This window comes from Salvelinus alpinus, chromosome 3 (genome assembly GCF_045679555.1).
Source record: "Salvelinus alpinus chromosome 3, SLU_Salpinus.1, whole genome shotgun sequence".
NCBI classification, from domain to species: Eukaryota; Metazoa; Chordata; class Actinopteri; order Salmoniformes; family Salmonidae; genus Salvelinus; species Salvelinus alpinus.
The window spans coordinates 22,113,808-22,137,038 of NC_092088.1; the positions used below are offsets into that span (position 1 = coordinate 22,113,808).

At 42.9% G+C, this 23,231-nt stretch overlaps 1 protein-coding gene across 6 annotated transcripts in view; it reads left to right on the plus strand.

Annotated features, from left to right (window-relative positions):
- The first annotated feature begins 205 nt into the window (after positions 1 to 205).
- Positions 206 to 23,231, plus strand: part of LOC139570292 (transmembrane protein 150A-like) — a 29,790-nt gene continuing 6,764 nt past the window's right edge. The window contains exons 1-6 of one of the 6 annotated variants that reach the window (XM_071392061.1): positions 206 to 470; positions 583 to 811; positions 5,292 to 5,339; positions 14,340 to 14,426; positions 17,292 to 17,359; positions 19,318 to 19,445. In XM_071392061.1, the coding sequence (XP_071248162.1) occupies positions 747 to 811; positions 5,292 to 5,339; positions 14,340 to 14,426; positions 17,292 to 17,359; positions 19,318 to 19,445 (396 nt within the window). In that variant the 5' untranslated portion in view covers positions 206 to 470; positions 583 to 746. Of the gene's footprint in view, positions 471 to 582; positions 812 to 4,762; positions 5,017 to 5,291; positions 5,340 to 14,339; positions 14,427 to 16,994; positions 17,190 to 17,291; positions 17,360 to 19,317; positions 19,446 to 23,231 lie in introns of those variants that run through there. The other 5 variants (XM_071392055.1, XM_071392059.1, XM_071392057.1 and 2 more) reach the window with 5 other exon arrangements.

Below are 23,231 nucleotides of genomic sequence, written 5' to 3' on the forward strand. Positions count from 1 at the left end.
GACACTTTATTGTAGTGATGTAGTATTGTAGTGAGGTAGTATTTGGAAAAACAAGCAGAGTACAGCACATTTAGAAATAGAGAAGAAGAAAAAAAATATGTCGCAGATCACTGATAAGCTACTGGGATGTATTGTCTTGTCATTTTATTCTTTCTTTTTTTTTGTTACAAAAAGTTCTCCTTGGTGGGAGGAGTTAGGTGCAACAGCTGGCTCTCTTTACATACTTTTTCGCAGCGGAGACAGACACATCTCCCGAAGCAACAAAAAAAAGGCGGACGAATGAACAGCAGCAATAAATCTGATCTCGCCTCTCTTTAACACAGGACTTGTATATGATTTGCTTCAAAACACGTTAAGCAAACGACCAGAGAAGAAATCTACACATCTGGAAAATGTTCTGGGACATAACTTTTTCCGAATTTGGGAAAACTAGCTACAGATCTTGAACGATTTCCTAGAAAGGTGCAAAGGTATGATGGAAACTCCGTCTGCCCTTGCTCTCCTACTGTACGCTACCTTTATCCATACTTCTATGTTATTACGTTATAATGCAATAACCATAATACACGTGTTTCATTACAGATTCTTAATCAGTCCTGATGTTTGCTATGGAAGGCATGCCTGTTATGGACTGCCTGAAGGACTTCAATCACTGAAGTTGAAGAGGGAGAGAGAAGTGGATTTATCCCTTTTTTTCCTCTGGAGGCACAGGTACCTAGAGGACCACATAGACCAAAGTGATCAACATGTCTATTTGGGTGATCATACCCATCAGCCTACCTGTCTTCACCATCACTGGAATATGGGTTGTGTAAGTATAACCTAACTAAGAAGTAAAAGTTTTTTTTTTTTTTCTTTGGATCTCAACAAGACAATTATTGTATTGTGTATTCTTGAAGAACCCCAGTCAGATTTCCCTATTGTGTTGTGAGTATATATAGAGGGTATGGTATGCTCTCCCAAGGTCTTCTAAAATGTGCATAACTGCAGATTGTACCAAATTGTCACTTTTGATACAGTTACAATTCTATAAGACTGAAACCTTAGTGATCTTCGGTCAAGTTGTCTGTAAAGACAAAGAAAAAACATGTAACTACACGTGAGACTGTTTGAAAGACCGTGTTGAAAAAGTATGAACTTCATTGAGTTCAAGTTAAATTAAGTTAAATTAAGCTTAAAAATAAGGTGATGGAAAGCCAACATTTCTCTCTATGGCCATGGATTACTTGCTGATTGATATGCATCAAACATCTACATTCAAGCAAATCCTGTTGGGCCTCCCCATCCCTCTATTCAGCTAGTGTCTTAATTGCACTCCTGCCACAAAAGTGTTAATTACCCTTTACATTGAAACAACTGGCAATAAAGGCAGCCTGTATGGATGAAATGAGCTAGAAGAGCTGTTATTATGGGTTGATGTGCCCTTTGGCATCTGTTTGTGGGTTGGATTGAGGTGGTCAGATGGTATCATGTTCCTTTGGCTGTAATTTTAGAGATGGTTATTGCGAAATATTCATTGTGGATTTAGCAGGCCTCTTAAGAATCTATTCCCCTGTATATTACAAATGTAGTTTGTGAGAAAAGGCAATGGAAAAGCCAAGAAGACAGCCAAAAAAGTGTGAGAGGAACAGTTGAGTTGGAGATTGAGTGGAATAGTAAGTAAGTAAAGGGGTAATAGGTTAAAGAAAGGGAGGTAAATAAATAAAAAGGTTGTGTACCGACCCACGTGTTAGCGCCAGCTGTGTGTGACTGGTGTTCAGACGGAGGGGATGCCTGGGCTTGCTGTGATCACTGCTACAGTGGAATGCACTGCCTGAGGGCCAGAGCAGTAGAGACCCATACCTCATTTAACCTTTATTTTACCAGGTTAATCTCATTGAGACTAGAAATCTCTTTACAAGAGAGACCTCCTGAACATAATATTAGTTCCAGGGTAGTCTCAGAACAGTCATGAGTCAAGCACACCAAGGGCGGACTTGCACAAAAAATCCAAGTTACACTGGCCCACTGGGATAAAAATGGACCAGCCCATCTGGCATTTGCCCCAAATGCCAGATGGGCTGGTCCATTTTTATCCCAGTGGGCCAGTGTAACTTGGATTTTTTGTGTGCAAAAGGATCATTGTTTGGCTAATAATGGGGGCCTCAAGGGAAAAAAATTGCCTTTGTGGGGGACTCAACAAAAAAAAATGGGCCAGTGTGTTAGATTTGCCATGGCTGATTTCTGGTCCCAATCCGCTCCCGAAGCAAGCTCTGGTAGAGAGACTAACCTAGTTCTAATCTAGAGGCTCTTTCTTGAACGTTCTCTTTTAATTGTACTGTACAGTAGTAACCCCAAATCTCACTTTATCTATCGCATTATTGAGCGGAGCTGAAAGGCTTGATGTTATACAATAGTTTGGTATCACAAAGATAGTAGAACTCTGCCTGTAAGATACTTCACCAGACCCGCTCTTCAACTAAACTGGAACTGATCCACTGCAGGACTGAGCTTTTCCTCTGCAGCGGCATCCCAGCTATGGTTGGCCTGCTGAACATTTGACGATGAACATGTATTTATGTTTGTATTGCCATTTTTTTATTGAAATGTAAGTTGAACTCACAATTCAGCACGTTGCTGCCATTTCTACAATGTTCTGTTGAAAATAACAGTAAAAAAAACACATTCTCTCTCTCAGAAGAGATTTGTGCTGTGTAGCCTCAGACACAGGAGTTGTCACACCTTAGTTGTCTACTCAGAGAGCTTCTGAGATAGATAGGATATATTATGTTTGTCTGCTACCTTATCTTGCAAAGCCACCATGCTTGGGAAGATAATGTGTTTGGACATCTCCTCTTACCTGTCCGTCTTTCTTAAGATAAGAATTTGTTAACCTCGAAAAGTGCTGAGTGACTGGTTACAGTTGATGGAATCCCCCCCAAAACATACAGACACAAACATCTACACCGCAGGCCATAGATACAATAGTTTTGAACAAATAAATATAACATCTTTACAGAATGTACTAGTTATTTTCCCCAGGGACCCAGTGGAGTATCAGGTTATACTTGTGAGGTGTGTGGCTTGGCCAGCACTCTCTAGTGCTCCTTGAAATGAAAGAGTGTTTTTGTTGAGGTCATTAAACTCTGGGAATTTCACAGAAGCGCTAGATAACACAACTCTCTAGCTAACTGTTGACTTCAGGTCATTGCAAATGAGAGAGAGACTCTACAGTAAACCCCTGGATGAGGCCAAGGTCCACAGGCACACTAAATAGAATGGACATTGCAACCCAGCCAAGTCAAGAATGTCACTTTTCAGATCTAGGATCAGATAACCCAAGCCCAAATCCTAACTGTAAGCATTGGAGGACAAATAATATCTGACCCTGTACCAGCAGTTAGGTGCAACTTCTATCAACTCAGAATTGGGGACTGTGTGTTGCACACTCTTAGAAAAAAAAGGTTCCGGTTATTCGGCTGTCACCATTAGATAACCCTTTTTGGTTCCAGGTAGTAACGTTTTTTGGTTTCAGATTGAGTCCTTTTGGGTTCCATGGAGAACCCTCCGTGGAAAGGGTTCCTCATGGAACCCAAAAGGGTTCTTTCTACCTGGAACTTTTTGGTTTCTAGAGACTGTAGGACCTTTTTTTCTAAAAGTTCCAGCATAAAGGCTTCCTTGTATTCCAAAGAGTGCAGAGAGATCTCAGGTATGCAGGCTGCAATGAGTTTCCATGAGAGATGAGGCACACCCCTTTTTTCATACGCACTTTAGGTCGGTTACTGTTTATGACCACCCTCAACTCTCTCTCTCTCTCTCTATCTCTCTCTCTCTCTCTATGTCCAGTGTGACAAGACATAGTACATTCTACTATACCTTATGGAACCCCTGTATCGTGTGCGCTCGATTTTTCTTCACAACCATTTTCAAAAGCTTCCCTGTCTCTCCTGTCTGAGATTGCGATAGTAACCCTGCTTGGCAACCCCTGGCCAGGCTGTTTCCAGACCTGCTGTTTCATAGACACCTAACGCCTGCCTGCCTGTGGGTTTATGGGTCTACTACTGCCTTACGTAACCCAGAGACATACACTATAGTATGTTTAGTTTGGGCACAGCATGAGGCCTTTGTCAAAAAGTGTTGTGTATTTACTGTAGGAGAGATGTCTTCAGAGAAGGTCTTATAAAGATTTCATCTGAGTAACTAAGTTAAGCACAACAGAAGTATGCTATTCAATTTGATGTGATGTGTGATCATTAGGGTCCCAAGTTTTCCTAACCAATTATATAGGGAGCTATTACTGGTTAGGCCACATGGTCTCAGCCAATGAGTTGCATTCATTTTAGGTGTATAGAAAGAAGATGGTGCCCCCTCAGGTCTGACAGGATTTCTGTCAGGATTTCTGCTTTTCCCCAGAATGTCAAGCCCCCCCTATATTTGTTTGCTCACCTAAGCGAAGGGGGATCGATAGACATGACCTAAGCGTTGCCACATTATCATCCCCTGCAATCAATAGATATTGAATAGAGGTTCTCAAACGGTATGGTGAAACTTTTAAACGTCTCTCCATGTTGTCGTGTCAGCATGTTTTTTGGGGGTGATCCTCTATGTGATCTCATCAGAACCCAGTGCTCTGTCAGTGTCAGTGTATTACGCAACTCTGTTTTGCGTACATGATATCTAGTGAGTGTGCACGAGAACACCGCGTGATCTGATCCTGATGTGTAGTGGTTGAAACCCAATGTTCTCTCTTCAGTAACCTATTTTCAACCGTCAGATAAGAGACTGCTGCCCTGAGGGCTGAACTCTCTGGAGTCGTGGTCGTGTTGTGTTTGGAGCCGGTTAGCGGGTTGACAGATAACCTTCAGAGAAAGAGGAATGCATAGTGCAGACCCAGTTTGCTACAGTCAAAGGATGTCCACATGACATGTACAATTAGACCACTGGCCATGGAGGTGGCTGTGCACTAACTCATGTGGACATCGTTTGACTGCAGCAAACAGGGTCTGGAAACTTGAAACTATGACCCTTATTAATATGGTAAGTGACAAAGGCATCGGAACCACCAGCTGATGAGTCGGCAGAACCGTTGTGGGGTTCATAGCGTTGGGATGTAGCTATTGCATGAAACAAAGATGAACACCTAGTTATGTATTAAGGGTGGTGCAATACACTCCTAGAATTTTTCCCAGCTAGTGGGAAGTCAGGCTGCGACTCTTTGCTATTTTACTCGTTCTGAGCACACTAACTTGTATCTTGTCGTTCTATTGACTATGTAACACTTTGATAAAAACGTGTCTCTATTTTATTTTCAGATATGCCATGGCCCTCTACAACCAGCATGTCTGCCCCGTGGATAACTGGTACTGCACTTTATAATCAACTTTCTGATGTTAATGTTGACTCACCCATAATCAGTGTCATTATCTATAGCAGAAAGGGGGATACCTAGTCAGTTATACAACTGAATGCATTCAACTGAAATGTATGAACTCACCACATGTCATAATCCATAACAAAGAGAACTGATACTCTTTCAGTTGATGTCATTTTCTGGGGATCAGAGATAGAGAAGGATCCCTGTGGGCACACCATGTCATTTCAACATGGATAATTGGGTAATATTTGGTTGAGACGTTGATCAATGAGATTATAACCTATTCACCCACTCAAAGGAAAAAGTCTGTGGAATTTCCATCCAATGTGTTATCACCATCCAATGTGTTATCGCTTTCAACCATCTAAAAGCACAACCAAATTTCAATAAATAAATAAAAATGAGATTTTTGGTTGTCACCCAAATGTCTATTCAACCATTTAAAAGCACAGCAAAGTTCAAATGGGAATACATGGTCAGATATTTTGTTTATTTGGTTGAATTGGAGATGTGAATCCAACATATCATTTGTGAACACGTTAATAGGCTATTTATTGTATGATAAAAGTGATATTGAAGTGTTTGGTTGTCAACGCAACCAAATATCAACATTTGAAGGAGATGTGTCTTCTGATTGGATAGTTCCATCTGCCACTGACTTAGTCTGCCTTTAATACCATTTTGTCTACAAATGTATAATTGATATGCTGGATTCATGTCTCCATTTCAACCAAACATCTAAATTAAAGAATAGGACTATATCAAACTTTTAAATGCACTTTCAATCAAGTTTGATTTGATTTAGTCCTATTCTTGAACTTTTATTATTTTTGGTTGAGATGGAGATGTGAATCTAACATATAAATGATTAATTTGTAGACAAACTGGAATTAAAACCAGACTCAGTGGCACAGATGGAACTGCAGAAGCAAGCAGAAGATCCTGCTTCAAATTGTTGATATTTGGTTGCGTTGACAACCAAAAAGAATTCAATATCACTAAATGTCATTACATTTAAAATCAACTAGAGCTTTAAACTCTAGGCCTACGTATTGTCTATTTTCTGGGTTGAATTGAAACAATAGTTGTTGATGACTTTGTAAATGCTATATAGGAGTAAATAGCATAATTTATGATATGAGTGATAAAGTATGGTCACATTTCATTTGTTCTGTTAAACCTACCCTTTGAAATCAACAGTGAATCTATTTACTTTTTAAGTGGAGACCTCTCAACAATCATTCTCACGATAGCACAATGTTAATAGTATGTGACAAATATCATACAGTAGCTAAGCAGGGCTGGGCTTGGTTTAAACCTGGGATGGGAGACCATAAGGAGGTGCCTATTTGTATTTTTTCTGATAGTGGAAATGACGTTGAAGATCAGACGTTGTTTTAGGTTTGTCTATGTTGAAATTTGGTTACCATTATGACATAATCCTGTGGTTGAAATGTCACCCTCAAAACACTCACATAACAACAGTTGATGACTTTTTTCAAATGCAATGTATTTTCGACATAGATTCCACGTCGCAATACGTTGACAATTTACGTTGAAACAACGTTGATTCAATCAGTTTGTGCCTAGTGGGATAACGGTTTCCCAAACCTTAACTGTTGTGTAGTCACTGATTTGGTTTGTTATTGACAATGTATTTATTTGTAAAGGTGATAACCCCAGAAAAGGTATTGTTGTTATCCTCGTAGGCTTGTTGGGTATGATGTTACGGCATAGTTTGTATCTACGTGGATAAACATCACACGAGGTACATGGTGTGTTTAGCAGGTCCTAAACACACAATGAATCAAATCAACATCAAATTGTATTTGTCACATGCGCTGAATACAACGGGTGTAGACTTCACCATGAAATGCTAGCTTACGACCCCTTACCGACGACGCAGAGTTAAAAATGAATAATTAAATAAAACTAAAAATAGTAACATTAGAGGAATAAAATACACAAGAATGGCGTTATATACCGGAAGTACCAGTACAAGATCAATGTGGAGGGGGACGAGATATTTGTGGTAGATACAGTTGAAGTCGGAAGTTTACATACACCTTAGACAAATACATTTAAACTCAGTTTTTCACAATTCCTGACATTTAATCCCAGTAAAAATTCCCTGTCTTAGGTCAGTTAGGATCACCACTTTATTTTAAGAACGTGAAATGTCAGAATAATAGTTGAGAGAATGATTTATTTCAGCTTTGATTTCTTTCATCACATTCCCAGTGGGTCAGAAGTTTACATACACTCAATTAGTATTTGGTAGCATTGCCTTTAAATTGTTTAACTTGAGTCAAACGTTTCAGGTAGCCTTCCACAAGCTTCCCACAGTAAGTTGGGTGAATTTTGGCCCATTCCTCCTGACAGAGCTGGTGTAACTGAGTCAGGTTTGTAGGCCTCCTTGCTCGCACACACTTTTTCAGTTCTGCCCACACATTTTCTATAGGATTGAGGTCAGGGCTTTGTGATGGCCACTCTAATACCTTGACTTTGTTGTTCTTAAGCCATTTTGCCACAACTTTGGAAGTATGCTTGGGGTCATTGTCCATTTGGAAGACTCATTTGCGACCAAGTTTTAACTTCCTGACTGATGTCTTGAGATGTTGCTTCAATATATCCACATCATTTTCCTCCCTCATGATGTCATCTATTTTGTGAAGTGCACCAGTCCCTCCTGCAGCAAAGCACCCCCACAACAATGTGCTGCCACCCCTGTGCTTCACGGTTGGGATGGTGTTCTTCGGCTTGCAAGCCTCCCCTTTTTTCCTCCGCCGTGTTTTATGTGTGCATATGTAGTGAATGTGTGTGGGTTTGTGTGGGAGTGTCAGTGTAGTGTGTGTGATTGAGTGTGTATATAGTGTGTATATAATCTTGTGAGTGTGCATAGAGTCAGTGCAAGATAAGGTCAGTGCAGATAGTCTGGTTAACCATTTAATTAACTATTTAGCAGTCTTATGGCTTGGGGGTAGAAGCTGTCTCGGAGAGAGAGCCGTCTTGGTCTGAGAGCCGATGCGCCGGTATTGTTTTTCTGGACGGTAGCAGAGTGAACAGTTTATGACTGGGGTGGCAGGAGTCTTTCGCAATTTATCGAGCTTTCCTCTGACACTGCTTGATCTAGAGTTCCTGGATTGCAGGGAGTGCTTTGTGGTCGAGGACAGTGCAATACCAAACGGTGATGCAGTACTGTAAGTCAAGATGCTCTTGATGTTGCAGCTGTAGAACTTTTGAGGATCTGAGGGCCCATGACAAATCTTTTCAGCCTCTTAGGGAGGAAGAAGCGCTGTCGTGTCCTCTTCATGACTGTGCATGTGTGTGGACAAGATATAATTGCACTGGAGGGGATGGCTGCCATTTTACGAGCTCCTGACCAATTGTGCTATTTTGTGTGTTTTTTAGTGCTGTTTTTAACTTTTTTTGTAGATAATGTTTCCGCCATCTTTTCCTATGAGCGAAAAGAGCGTCTGGACATCAGAACAGTGATAACTCACCTCGAACTGGACGAGGATTTTTTCTTTAATGAGTTGGACATGAAGGATATACTGCTCTTCCCGGACCAGGCCCAAATCCCCATAATTCGTATGAAGAGGAGACGCCATTACAGAGGTCGAAGAGCTGGATGCCTGGCGCGACTGCGTAGGCGAGTGGTTAATCTGCCTTTACCCTCTGTTCTACAGGCGAACGTGCAATCACTGGAGAATAAACTGGATGAGCTCCGTTCAAGACTATCCTATCAAAGGGACATTCAAAACTGTAATATCCTATGTTTCACCAAGTCATGGCTGAACAAGGACATGAATAATATACAGTTAGCTGGGTTTTCCGTGCCTTCGGCAAGACAGAACAGCAGCCTCTGGTAAGATCGTAGGCGGTGGTGTGCGATCTTTGTCAACAACAACTGGCACATAATCTTTAATATTAAGGTTTTGCTTGCCTGAGTTAGTGTACCTCCTGATAAGCTGTAGACCATACTATTTACCAAGAGAGTTTTCATCTATATTCTTCGTAGAGGTCTATTTATCACCACAACCAGATGCTGGCACTAAGACCGCACTCAACGAGCTGTATAAGACCATAAGCAAACAAGAAGATGCTCATCTAGAAATGGCGCTCTTAGTAGCCGGAGACTTTAATGCAGGAAAACTGAAATCCGTTTTACCTCATTTCAACAACAAAAAAATCTAGATCACCTTTACTCCCCACAGAGACACGTTCAAAGCTCTCTCTCGCCCTCCATTTTGCAAATCTGACAATAACTCTATCCTCTTGATTCCTGCTTACAAGCGAAAACTCAAACAGGAAGTACCAGTGACACACTCAATACGGAAGTGGTCCGATGAAGCAGATGCTAAGCTACAGGACTGTTTCGCTAGCACAGACTGGAATATGTTCCGGGATTCCTCCAATGGCATTGAGGAGTATACCCCATCAGTCACCGGCTTCATAAATAAGTGCATCGACGACAACGTCCCCACAGTGAACGTAAGTACATATCCCAACCAGAAGCCATGGATTACAGGGAGCATCCGCACTGAGCTAAAGGCTAGAGCTTCCGCTTTCAAGGAGTGGGGCACTAATCGCGACTCTAATAAAAAAATCCCGCTACGCCCTCCGATGAACTACCAAACAAGCAAAGCGTCAATACAGGACTAAGATCAAATCCTACTACACCGGCTCTGACGCTCGTCGAATGTGGCAGGGCTTGCAAACTATCGAGCTGCCTAGTGACGCAAGCCTACCATATGAGCTAAATGTCTTCTATGAACACTACAGCTCCGTCGATGCAGATGGGGGTGTGCTCTACCCTCTTTCTCCTGTAGTCTATGATCAGCTCCTTAGTCTTACTGACATTGAGGGTGAGGTTGTTGTCCTGGCACCACACTACTAAGTCTATGACCTCCTCCCTGTAGGCTGTCTCATCGCCGTCGGTGATCAAGCCTACCCCCGTTGTGTCATCAGAAAACTTGATGGTGTTCAAGTCGTGCATGGCCAAGTAGTCGTGGAGAACAGGGAGTACAGGAGGGAACTAGGCACACACCCCCGCGGGGCCCCCTTGTTGTGGGTCAGCGTGGCGGAGGTGTTGTTGCCTACCCTCATCACCTGGGCTCGGCCGTCAGGAAGTCCAGGATTCACTTGCAGTGGGAGATGTTCTGTCCTAGGGTCCCCAGCTTGGTGATGAGCTTGGAGTGGACTATAGTATTGAACGCTGAGCTGTAGTCTATGAACAGCATTCTCACATAGTTATTTCTCCTCTTGTCCAGGTGGGAGAGGGCAGTGTGAAGTGTACTTGAGTTTTCATCAGCTGTGGATCTGTTGACGCGGTATGCAAATTGGAGTGGGTTCAAGGTGTCTGGGATGATGGTGTTTATATGTGTCATGACCAGCCTTTCAAAGCACTTCATAATTACAGATGTGAGTGCTACAGGGCAATAGTAATTTAGGCAGGTTAGCTTGGAGTTCTTGGGAACAGGGACAATGGTGGTGAACTTGAAACATGTTGGGATTACAGACTGGGCAAGGATATACATTTTAGTCTAGACACATGCCAGTTGATCTGTGCCTGCTTTGAGAATGCGCCCTGGTATTCCATCTTACCCGGCGGCCTTGCGAGTGTGAACCTGTTTAAACGTTTTACTCACATCGGCCATGGAGAGCGAGAACACACAGTCATCTGGACCAACAGGGGCTTTCACGCAAGAGTCAGTGTTGTATTCCTCGAAGCGAGCTTAAAAGGCATTTGGCTCATTGAGGAGTTCTTCATCACTGGGAATCTCATGTCTGGGTTTCCCTTTGTAATCTGTTGACGTCTGCAAGCCCCGCCCCATACGTGAGCGTTGAAGCAGGTTTAATAGGATTCCACCTTCCTCCTATATTGTCCTTTTGCTTGTTTGATGTCTCGTTGGAGGTCATAGCGGGCTTTCTTGCATGCATCCATATCCGTGTCTCGTTCCTTGGAAGCGGAGCGTGGATATTGCCAAGCATGGATATTGCCTGTAATCCATGGTTTTTGGTTTGTATATGTTCGATGAAGCCTGTGACTGATGTGGTAAACTCCTCAATGTTATTGGATGAACCCCGGAACACATTCCAGTCTGTACTAGCAAAACAGTCTTGTAGCCTTGCGTCTGCTTCATCGGAAGCAGGAGTATAGAGTCGTGGTCAGATTAGCCGAAGGGAGAACGAGGAAGGGCCTGTGTTTCTGTGTGTAGAATTAAGTCAACTAGAGTTTTAGCGCCCCTAGTGACGCAGGAGATGTGATGATAAAGTGAGGTAGAATGTTTTTAAGTCTCCCCATGGGGACACAGGGGACAATTTTGTTATTTAGGCCTTACATGGATTTTACCTAGAAAGTGCCACACACAGTTGTAGACTTTCACTCAAGAAAATCAGAAGCAATTTCAGTAATTCTATAATCTTTATCAAAACCCCAACATTCCTGCTGATGTCCGTGCTTTAAATGTCAAACCAGCAAACTGATTTTGAACGGTTATGAACCAGCTCTTCACACTGTGAGCTAGAGTGATAATATGAGCTGCAAAAGGGAGAGAGAAACCGTACCTTCTCAACAAGTCTGCTTATTCAACATTAATTCGGGAGAAATTTCATAATTTATGGCTGGCTCGTTTCACAAGAGGGAATAGTCCATATTTTCTCAGCCTACATCAACAAGGCCCCCCTCTAGACTTCCTGAGCCTGACTGCCTTATTCAAACATAGGGAGGCATGAGAGAAACGTGGTGAGGGAGAAATGGAGAGAGGAGGGAGATGGAGACAAATTTGGAGAACGTAGAGAGCAATAATATGGGAGAGGGGAGAAACAAGAGCACGTGGAGAGAGAGAGAGGAGTAATGGGTTAATTATGGGAAAGCAGGGATGGGAAGCAACCTTTTGGGGAAAGGCAACAGCATGCAAATTCTTTTAGGAGTGGGAGAATTACTTCTGTGGTATGTGTGAAGTAAACAGGGATTAAACATGCCTGGGTGCTACGTTCATTCCAAGCTTTTCCCACAAGCAGCAGACCTGGCCAAGCAAAAACAAACAACTATTTCAAACCCGTACCTGCACTATACCTGCACATTTGACTGTAAGGAGCATTCTACTGACACTCCTTCAACAGGGAATTCAAATCAAAGTTCATTGGTCGGTACACAGTTTAGTGGATGTTATAGCGGGTGCGGTGAAATGCTTAAGTTGCTAGTTCTTAACAATCCAGGAAAATGCCAAACAAGTACACAAATAATCACTTTAAAATGTGTTTGATGTATAAATATTCTAGAAATCATACAAGATAAAGTGTACTCTCTGATCAGTAGACAGACACATGCAATACAACAGTACCTGCCTCAGTACCTGCGTCAATGTTCTTCAAAGCACCCATCAACAAATACAGTCAACCATCAAGTGGGAACTTTAACCTATAGGCTTAACTATTTTGAGTTAAATTTGTACCATCATTTGGGCATAATGATAGCCCTGATGTGTGGATCGGTTGTGTGGTTCGATGCTGAGACATTAACATAGTTGTCACGCCTGCTCCCGCTCCCCATTATTACGCACACCTGTCATCATCGTTACGTGCACCAATGCGTCTTTGGACTCACCTGGACTCCATTACTTTGTTGATTTCCCTTCCTATATCTGTCTGTTCCTCGGTTTGATCCCTGTGTCAGCATTATTGTCGTTATGTTTCCCCTGTCCAGACGCTGTCCTTGTTTGTTTCTTGTCGGTTATTTATTAAATGTTCACTCCCTGTACTTGCTTCTCGTCTTCCAGCGTCTGTCCTCACAGAATGCTGACACCAATATTTGAAGCATCAGGGAGTTTTTTGTTTTTGTTGGTGACGTCGGGTCCGGGTGCCTCTGCCGAAGGAACTGGAGGTGCCTCAGCTGGCTCGTCGGGCTTCCACGCCTTAGCTGGCTCGAGAGGTTTCCTTGCCTCGATTGGCTCGGCAGGCTCCCATCCCACACCATGCCTCAGCTGGCTCGTCCGGCTCCCACGCCTCAGCCGGCTCGACAGGCTCCCATCCCACGTCATGCCTCAGCCGGCTTGTCAGGCTCCCATGTCTCAGCCGGCTCGTCAGGCTCCCACGCCTCAGCCAGCCCGTCAGGCTCGCTCAGGTGGGACGCCGGGTGGCGCCCCTGGGGGGGGGGGGTCCTGTCACGGGTGCTCACGCAAGACTGCCCATCATTACGCGCACCAGCGCATCTTTGGACTCACCTGGACTCCATTACTTTATTGATTGCCCTTACTATATCTGTCTGTTCCTCGGTTTGATCCCTGTGTCAGCATTATTGTCATTATGTTTCCCCTGTCCAGACGCTGTCCTTATTTGTTTCTTGTCAGTTATTTATTAAATGTTTACTCCCTGTACTTGCTTCTTGTCTCCCAGTGTCTGTCCTCACAATAGTGTTATGCGAGATGTGTTTGCTTTAGTAGTGGTGGATGTTCGGTGGGGACGCATTCTGATCAAGACTTTGCGTGTGTCGAAGCATAACTAATAGGTGACTTTATGAACTCATCTCACCTCACAAAGGTCACACAGTTCATTCAGGATATCCACCTGTCTTAGGTGGATTATGCAATAATTCCATCTGCAAATTTGCCTTAATAAGGAATACAATTCCCTCAGAAAAGTTATCCACTGGGCACAGACGTCAGTTCAACGTCTAGTTTTGATTTACATTTGGTTGAGTTGTCAACTAACATGAATTCAATCTGAAATCCCCCCAAAAATGACCCTGTCATTGGATTCAGGTAAAAATTTGGGTGAAAAAAGACAAAATTCCCTTACGTTGATTACTTTTTGCAAATCCAATCAGTTTTCCATGTTGATGCAACTTCATCAAATTTTATTATTTTGTTGAAATGACATGGAAACAACGTTGATTCACCTAGTTTTTGCCCAGTGGGTAAAGTATGTTCCATTTGACAGCAAAAGTGTAAAGTAAAGGTCAATGTTATTTGTTTTCATCCAGGCTGTATAATCAGTCGTGTGAGGAGAAGCTGTCTCTACAGAGGGGTCCTGAGCTGTGCTGTACCCTGGACAATGTCCCACTCATCAGGTCAGTACCATATTACATTGTCTGTACCATGCTGTACTTTACTGTTTCATTCATATTTACCTCCGCACACTAACAGAAGCCTACACTGCATATGTACACAGTACCAGTAAACAACTATGCAACAACAACTAACAACTATATATATACAATTTGCCCTGTGAGTTGAGCTGCATGTTGTTTGGTTGAGGTTGAGGTCATCCATTGTGTTAAACGAATTATCAATGCATCTGCCATTTACCATTACAGAAAGCAAGCGCACGGTGTACATGAAGTGAATGTACATAACAGGCAGCAAGGAGAGCAAGGTCTTCATGGCCCGTGGTTGCTGTCATTAAAGATCTCCTGTTGTCTTTTTTCATCTTTCATTTTTTTCACCTTTCTGATTTCCTTCTTAAGTAGCCTGGGTTTCACTAGTCTGGCTAACACCTAACTCTCAAAGTCCTCCTGACTTCAGAGTCTGGGATGGCTATTTGATGTTGTCGGCACAAAGCGTCAATGATGAAGGGGGCTGTGCTTTTACTAGTTTGCTCTCTGTGTCCTCCTCACTCAAACACGCACAGCGAAACACAGCCCCCGAGCACCGCCCCCCTTCCGTTACAACTGTTAGATTTTTAAATTCAAACAGCGAGAGGTCCAAAATATTTGCGAGAGCCAATCAAACCTGTCTCACAATTTCTGAGCGAATATTGAATTAACAAACGGCCTCCTTTCCAGACCAGTGTGTTCACAGCTCTCCCTGCGCCGTGAGTCACGTGGGTCGCGTCTGCCAGGCTAAGTTTTCACCCCATTCATCTACAGAATAACAGGAATATGTCTACACAACACACAGCTTGTCCTTGGCTGTGTGGTTTGTGCATGTGTGTTTGTTAAATATATATGTGTGTGTGTGTGTGTGTGTGTGTGTGTGTGTGTGTGTGTGTGTGTGTGTGTGTGTGTGTGTGTGTGTGTGTGTGTGTGTGTGTGTGTGTGTGTGTGTGTGTGTGTGTGTGTGTGTGTGTGTGTGTGTGTGTTATACCATTTAGGCCTATACCTAAATGGTATAGGCCTCTATGAATATTTGCACCTCCAAGAGCTTCCAAAGTGTGAAAAGTAAGACATACTTGAACATGAGCTTCTCAAATATGAACTGTCCCATGGAATCCATCCTGTATGGGGTACACTAGAAATATAGCCATGGATGCAACAGTCTAATTGAAGTGGTGTTGTAATATTAATAAAGTGTTCAATAGCCTACAATTTCCCATTACTAATGCTAACCTTTCCAATTCAAATGTCCTCATCCAGACGTGCTCTTTGGTATGGTGCTTGGGGATCTGGGTCAGGTGTTGGTGAGATGATTGGTGAGACGGCAGCGTGCATAGGGCTGAGATCCCCTTTCCTCTTCAGCAATTATGGGGAATGTGGCAGCTGCCTGCAGGGTGTGTTGGTGGATCCCGGTATATCTCACCGATGTGTGTGACCCTGACAATCTCTGGTTTCATGAACCCTAAACCCTAAAATATGTCACAACCAAAACAAAAGCATTGGATTATTGATAAACATCACAAACCGTATCTCTGCTGAGTGCAGTGAAAAAGGTGTGTGTGTGTGTGTGTGTGTGTGTGTGTGTGTGTGTGTGTGTGTGTGTGTGTGTGTGTGTGTGTGTGTGTGTGTGTGTGTGTGTGTGTGTGTGTGTGTGTGTGTGTGTGTGTGGACAATGGACAATGACCCCCAAGCATACTTCCAAAGTTGTGGCAAAATGGCAACAGGCAAAAAGGACAACAAAGTCAAGGTATTGGAGTGGCCATCACAAAGCCCTGACCTCAATCCTATAGAAAATTTGCGGGCAGAACTGAAATAGCGTGTGCGCTCAAGGAGGCCTACAAACCTGACTCAGTTACACCAGCTTTGTCAGGAGGAATGGGCCAAAATTCACCCAACTTATTGTGGGAAGCTTGTGGTAGGCTACCCAAAACGTTTGACCCAGTTAAACAATTTAAAGGCAATGCTACCAAATACTAATTGAGTGTATGTAAACTTCTGACCCACTGGGAATGTGATGAAAGAAATAAAAGCATTCTCTCTACTATTATTCTGACATTTCACATTCTTAAAATAAAGTAGTGATCTTAACTGACCTAAGACAGGGAATTTTTACTATGATTAAATGTCAGGAATTGTGAAAAACTGAGTTTAAATGTATTTTTGCTAAGGTGTATGTAAACTTCCGACTTCAACTGTAAGTGCAGACTACGGAAAGAAGAGAAGGAACGAGTTTGAGAGTTTGATTTGATTCATAAGGATCCTCATTAGCCGAAGCCAATGGCGACAGCTAGTCTTACAGGGGTCCGACACATAACGAAAAAGACATTACAGACTAAAGACTTTAAAATGTACAAAAACATTAACGTGTGTGTGTGTGTGTGTGTGTGTGTGTGTGTGTGTGTGTGTGTGTGTGTGTGTGTGTGTGTGTGTGTGTGTGTGTGTGTGTGTGTGTGTGTGTGTGTGTGTGTGTGTGTGTGTGTGTGTGTTTATCTATCAGTTACACATACGTGTCAGTACATACACACCACAAGTAGGTCACATGGGGGAGAGGCGTTGTGTATGTTTTTTGGAAACCAGATTTGCTGTTCACTTGCGGCTTTGTTGCATGGAAGGGTGCCACAGAAGGAGCGAGGAATCAGTTGTCGTACTGAGAGTACTGAAATGCAGCCAATATTTCCAGCTGTGTGGTCAAGCTTGGCTTCCAAAGAATCTGCTCACCATGTTACCCATCTACATGAGGTCGGTCTGTTGCCTCTGCCAAGGGAAACATGGCCGGGTCTATTTCAGTACAGCAGAGTTCAGACACTAACTGATCCCTCCCTCCCTCTGTTTTCATTGCAGTAAGTGTGGCACCCTTCCCCCTGAGAGTTGCTTCTTCAGCCTCATCTGCAGTACCGGATCCTTCATGGGTATGTACCGATGAAACTCATGTTTCTTTTGAATAGGAAGAGTGATGCATAGGTCTATTATCAGCTTGCGGTGTCATCATTGTTAATGCACTGACGGCGCTGAGGCCAGATAAAATGATTTGTATGGCAGCAAATGGTTAGAGTTTGGATTACGATGCAGATCGATGACAACTCTGTTAGCTATCCACACACTCATAGTCATACACAGTACACTGTACGTAACTGTCAGGGATGTCTGTAGTTCTGTCATCCTCTTTCACTGTAAAAGTAAAATAGTTTGTCTCGTTGTGCATCCCTAAATGTAGGTTGTTAAAGCTAGATAGTTTGTGTTTATGTATCGATATGTAGGCTACATGTGCCTTTTGAAAACAAATTGATGTAGTTCTGTCCTTGAGCCGTTCTTGTCTATTAATGTTCTGTGTTACGTCATGTTTCATGTTTTGTGTGGACTCCAGGAAGAGTAGCTGCTGCTTTTGCAACAGCTAATGGGGATCCTAATAAAATATCAAAAATACCAAAAGCTCCAGGTTGATGTTTTTCCAGCTGCGGCTGTGAATCTAACAAGGTCTCTGTTCCACAAACAGAAGTCTATGCCCCCCCATGTTCCCCCCCCCACCCCTTTTACTCCACCCCCTGAAAGGAGATCCTTCTGTGTGTGTCCCCCACTCCGACGCCACATGAACTAACCGCAGCAGCCCGATCATGGGCAATTACAGCAGTGCTGTTTCTCTGCCAAAACCTCTTGAAACCAGCTATTTTGGTTGTTTTTTGTGTGCTTCAAAGCCAATCATGGACGCAGAGTGTCTTGGCTTTTTGGAATATTCAACCTCAGAAACCTTAACTGTCAAGGAATTTTCCCTATAAGGACTGCATTGGGGACCTAAAAAAACCTATGATTAGCATATACCCTGTTCAAATGGTCTCTTTTCAGATTGATTTATGTGCCAAAATGTTTACCAAAGGGCATACAGTATGAACATGGATATATCATATATCTGGATCCATTACAGTGTATGTACAGTATTTGTAATTGTATCATTTGTACTGTCGATCCATACAAAACGAGTTTCTCCCCTTACCAGTTTGAAGTTAGAACAAAGTTAGAATGGACAGGTTTTGAAGTGATTATTACATAACAGTCTTATCAGACAGTGCATTTAATACCCCCCCGCGGTTCAGTTTGTTTGAACGGGGCTCTCTTATGTCGGGGAGCGGTTAGAGGCACTGCTTGGGGGTTGAATGCAGCACAAAGTGCTAGCGATCACGTACTCAAACACGTGAACAAAGCACACCACCAAAAGCCACAAAGGGATGGTTCGTTTTTTGTTTGAGCACACACACTGTGAGAGTGTTTACTTAAACTCTGACGCGTGGTGTGGAGTTGCGATGAGAAGAATGGTAACGTCTGAAACCCCGGCCACAAACTAGATCCCTCACTGTGTCCTAACAAGTGAATTTGCCAAAGAATCACTAGCAAACAGGGATTTTTATCGCATTATCTGCTGTATTATCACTGTATTGACGACACGCACGTCTCGCTTGGTGGTGAGATGGACACCAGATGTGAACTCTACCTATTTCCATCCAATGGATTTTTGCGAGAACAGTTTGCTGCTCTTGGAAGTGCTGTACAGCTGCAGCGAAGCCTTCACCGGCCAGTTTGGTACAGAGCCATTAGGAATCTGCACACAACGTGGTTCCCAGTTCTTAACAACTCGGCAGAGACGGCACATCTTGGCATAGTGTTATGCACATTCTATCTGCTTTTCCATCTTGCAACTCAATATCCAAGAGTGTACTACTCCCTACTCTGCAAGAGGTACATGTAGAGTGTTGTTTGTTGTTGCTTCCATGCTCTAGCAGATTTGATAGTGAGCCGTCACCAGGTGAGTGGTTCTGTCTGCTTGATAGATAGGTGAAAATGAAAATGTTTGTTTTGTTTCTCCTCCCTCCCTCAGTGATTTTGATAGGGCTGCTGCGGTATGCCCACGTCATAGAGAAGCACCAGAACTGTGTCCTTAACACGGCCGGCCTCTCCACTGGCTGGATCTGTGCTGCAGGACTCATTATGGTGGGCAACTTCCAGGTAAGAACAGAACTGACGTCACTCCCACAGTGGAGCGTCTCTGTCACTAAATGGCTCTTGTGAAGTGTTGGATGAAGGTGGAATGTGCTCAAGTGTTAGAGGCCTGTTTTCAGGTTTGACCACTGTATAGGCTGTGTAGGCTACTGGTGTGGTCGATAGTAACGAGATGCAACTCCACATTTCTTAACTAAGGCAGCAAGTCCATTGTTTGTATGATTGCATAAGATTTCACTACAGTATTACATAAATTTAAAATAACTGATCACTATCTTAGCCTGTGGGATTTTCACTACATCCGGGCATTGTAAATCACAATGACTTTATTGAAGCCGGGCTAGTTGTTTGATGTTCCCAGTAAGTCCCCAAAAACAGGGAAATTGTCCTCTCTGGGTGCTCTGTAGTCTGTAGAAAACATTCCACTTTGACAGCTAGCTAATCCAAGTGCAGGTTGCAAGGCCCATCTTTAGGGTGCGAAGCGCACCACTAAATCATTCCCCTTCAAGTTGTGATTTACTGATTGTAGAATGACAGAGCGGAGGAGAAAATAAATGTTCCTCCTACCAAGTATATTCCAAATATTTAAAGACAGTGCCTTCAGAAAGTATTCAGACCCCTTGACTTTTTCCACATTTTTTTTGCCCACTTAAACCAGATGACAAAGCGAAAACAGGTTTAAAGAATTTTTTGCAAATTATTACAAATAAAAAACAGAAATACCTTACTTACTTAAGTATTCAGAACCTTTGCTATGAGACTCGAAATTGAGCCAGAGATGTTTCTACAACTTAATTGGAATCCACCTGTGGTAAATTAAATTGATTGGAATTGATTTTGAAAGGCACACACCTGTCTATAAAAGATCCCACAGTTGACAGTGCATGTCAGAGCAAAAACCAAGCCATGAGGTTGAAGGAATTGTCCTTAGAGCTCAGGATTGTGTCGGGGCACAGATCTGGGAAAGGGTTTCAAAAAATGTCTGCAGCATTGAAGGTTCCCAAGAACACAGTGGCCTCCATCATTCCTAAATGGAAGAAGTTTGGAACCACCAAGACTCTTTCTAGAGCTGGCTGCCCAGCCAAACTGAGCAATCGGGGGAGAAGGGCCTTGGTCAGGGAGGTGACCAAGAACCCGATGGTCACTCCGACAGAGCTCCAGAGTTCCTCTGTGGAGATGGAAGAACCTTCCAGAAGGACAGCCATCTCTGCAGCACTCCATCAATAAGGCTTTTATGGTAGAGTGGCCAGACGGAAGCCACTCCTCAGTAAAGGGCACATGACAGCCCACTTGGAGTTTGCCAAAAGGCACCCAAAGGACTCTCAGACCATGAGAAACAAGATTCTCTGGTCTGTTGAAACCAAGATTGGCCAAATGCCAAGGTTCAAGTCTGGAGGAAACCTGGCACCATCCCTACGTTGAAGCATGGTGGTGGCAGCATCATGCTCTGGGGATGTTTTTCAGCGGCAGGGACTGGGAGACTTGTCAGGATCAAGGCAAAGATGAATGGAGCGAAGTACAGAGAGATCCTTGATGAAAACCTGCTCCAGAGCGCTCAAGACCTGGAAGGTTACCCTTCCAACAGGACAACGACCCTAAGCACACAGCCAAGACAACGCAGGAGTTGTTTCGGGACAAGTCTCTGAATGTCCTTGAGTGGCCCAGCCAGAGCCTGGTCTTGAACCTGATCAAACATCTCTAGAGAGACCTGAAAATAGCTGTGCAGCGACACGCCCCATACAACCTGACAGAGCTTGAGAGGATCTGCAGAGAAGAATGGGAGAAACTCCCCAATAGGTGTGCCAAGCTTGTAGCGTCATACCCAAAAAGACTCAATGCTATTATCGCTGCCTAAGGTGCTTCAACAAAGTACTGAGGAAAGGGTCTGAATACTTATGTAAATGTCATATTTCATTTTTTTTTTTTTATATAAATTAGCAAACTTTTCTAAAATTCTGGTTTTGCTATGTTATTATGTGTTATTGTGTGTAGATTGATGAGGGATTATTTAAAAAATAATAATAATAATTTTAGAACAAGGCTGTAACGAAAAGTCAAGGGGTCTTAATACTTTCCGAAGACACTGTATACACTAGATGACTGAGAGGGGCACTGTTTTGAAGCCACTGCACCTCAATCTTGGCACTCCTCCACTAATGTAAAAAATATAATATTCTATTACAAACACCTTAATGCATACTTTTCATTTATATTATGTGAGCTAAGTTCTAATGCTACTGTCCCCACTAAAACAAAAAAATACTTAAACTTGAAATAATGTGATATTCCATTCATTCCTATTCATGGTTTGCACCTCCATCACTCTGCCACTTCATTGCCCTTATAAAGACGCTGCGGCCATATTGATGCTTTACTTTACTTTACTATTTATATTTTTGACAACTTTTACTTTTACTTCACTACACTCCTAAAGAAAATGATGTACTTTTTACTCCATACATTTTCCCTGACACCCAAAGTACTCGTTACATTTTCGTATGCTTAGCAGGACAGAAAATGGTCAAATTCGCACAAGAGAACATCCCTACTGCCTCTGATCTGGCGGACTCCCTAAACACAAATGCTTTGTTTTTAAACGATGTCTGAGTGTTGGATTGTGACCCTGGCTATCCATAAATAAATATAACAAGAACATTGTGCCGTCTGGTTTGCTTAATATAAGGAATTTTTAAAACCATATTTAAAACCAAATACGTTTAGACTTTTATTCAAGTAGTATTTTACTGGGTGACTCACTTTTACTTGAGTCATTTTCTACTAAGGTATTTACTTTTACTCAAGTATGAAAATGTAGTACTTTTCCACCACTGATCCCTAATACCTGCAGCTCTGTGAACTCTGGGTAGTCCACAGCCTGGCTGTGGGTGCGGTCTCGTTCAGTAACACATTGTCCTGATGTGTTCTTTCAACGCATCTGATCTCAATCTCCCCCACAGGCAATCATCTCTTTGTAGGCCTTCCAAAGACATCCCTCCTGATCATTTTTAGGCAGGCCTCTAGAAAGGCCTTTGGTAAGGTCTTACAAACAGGAGGTTTTGGCAAGCTGCTGCGTTCCTACACTCAGTAGGCTTCTGAAGGTCAATCTCCGGACTTGGGCTCTTGTGACGGGAGGGAGCTGTCCTTATTCTGCCCAGAGGAAGAGGACCATCCCTTGGGAAAAGAGGTCCATCCCACGTGGCTAGGGCAACCAAACACGGGAGCATATATTGCAGTGAACATAGTCTTCTGGAGTTTTCTTGCTCCTCAAACTACTGGCCAATAGCCAGACAGTGTACACTACTGTACCTTCTTTTAAGCCACAATGTCTGCCTTTTGTGGCCATGAAGTAATACAGACATTCTGAATGCAGATTTAGATAGGAGAGTTTATTTTGATCACAATCACACTCTGTTCCCAGGGTTCTGAGGTTTTGTACATGTGCTGAATGCGATGGATAGAAGAGTGACTGGTCGACAGTGTTCGGGATTTCCTTATTTGAGCTGTTCTTGCCATAATATCGACTTGGTCTTTTACCAAATAGGGCTATCTTCTGTATACCAACCCTGCCTTGTCACAATACAACTGATTGGCTCAAACACATTAAGAAGGAAAGAAATTCCACAAAATAACTTTTAACAAGGTACACCTATTAGTTTAAATGTATTCCAGGTGACCTCATGAAGATGGTTGAGAGAATGCCAAGAGTGTGCAAAGCTGTCATCAAGGCAAAGGGTGGCTACTTGGAAGAATTTAAATTATAAAATATTTTTTGATTTGTTTAACTTTTTGGGG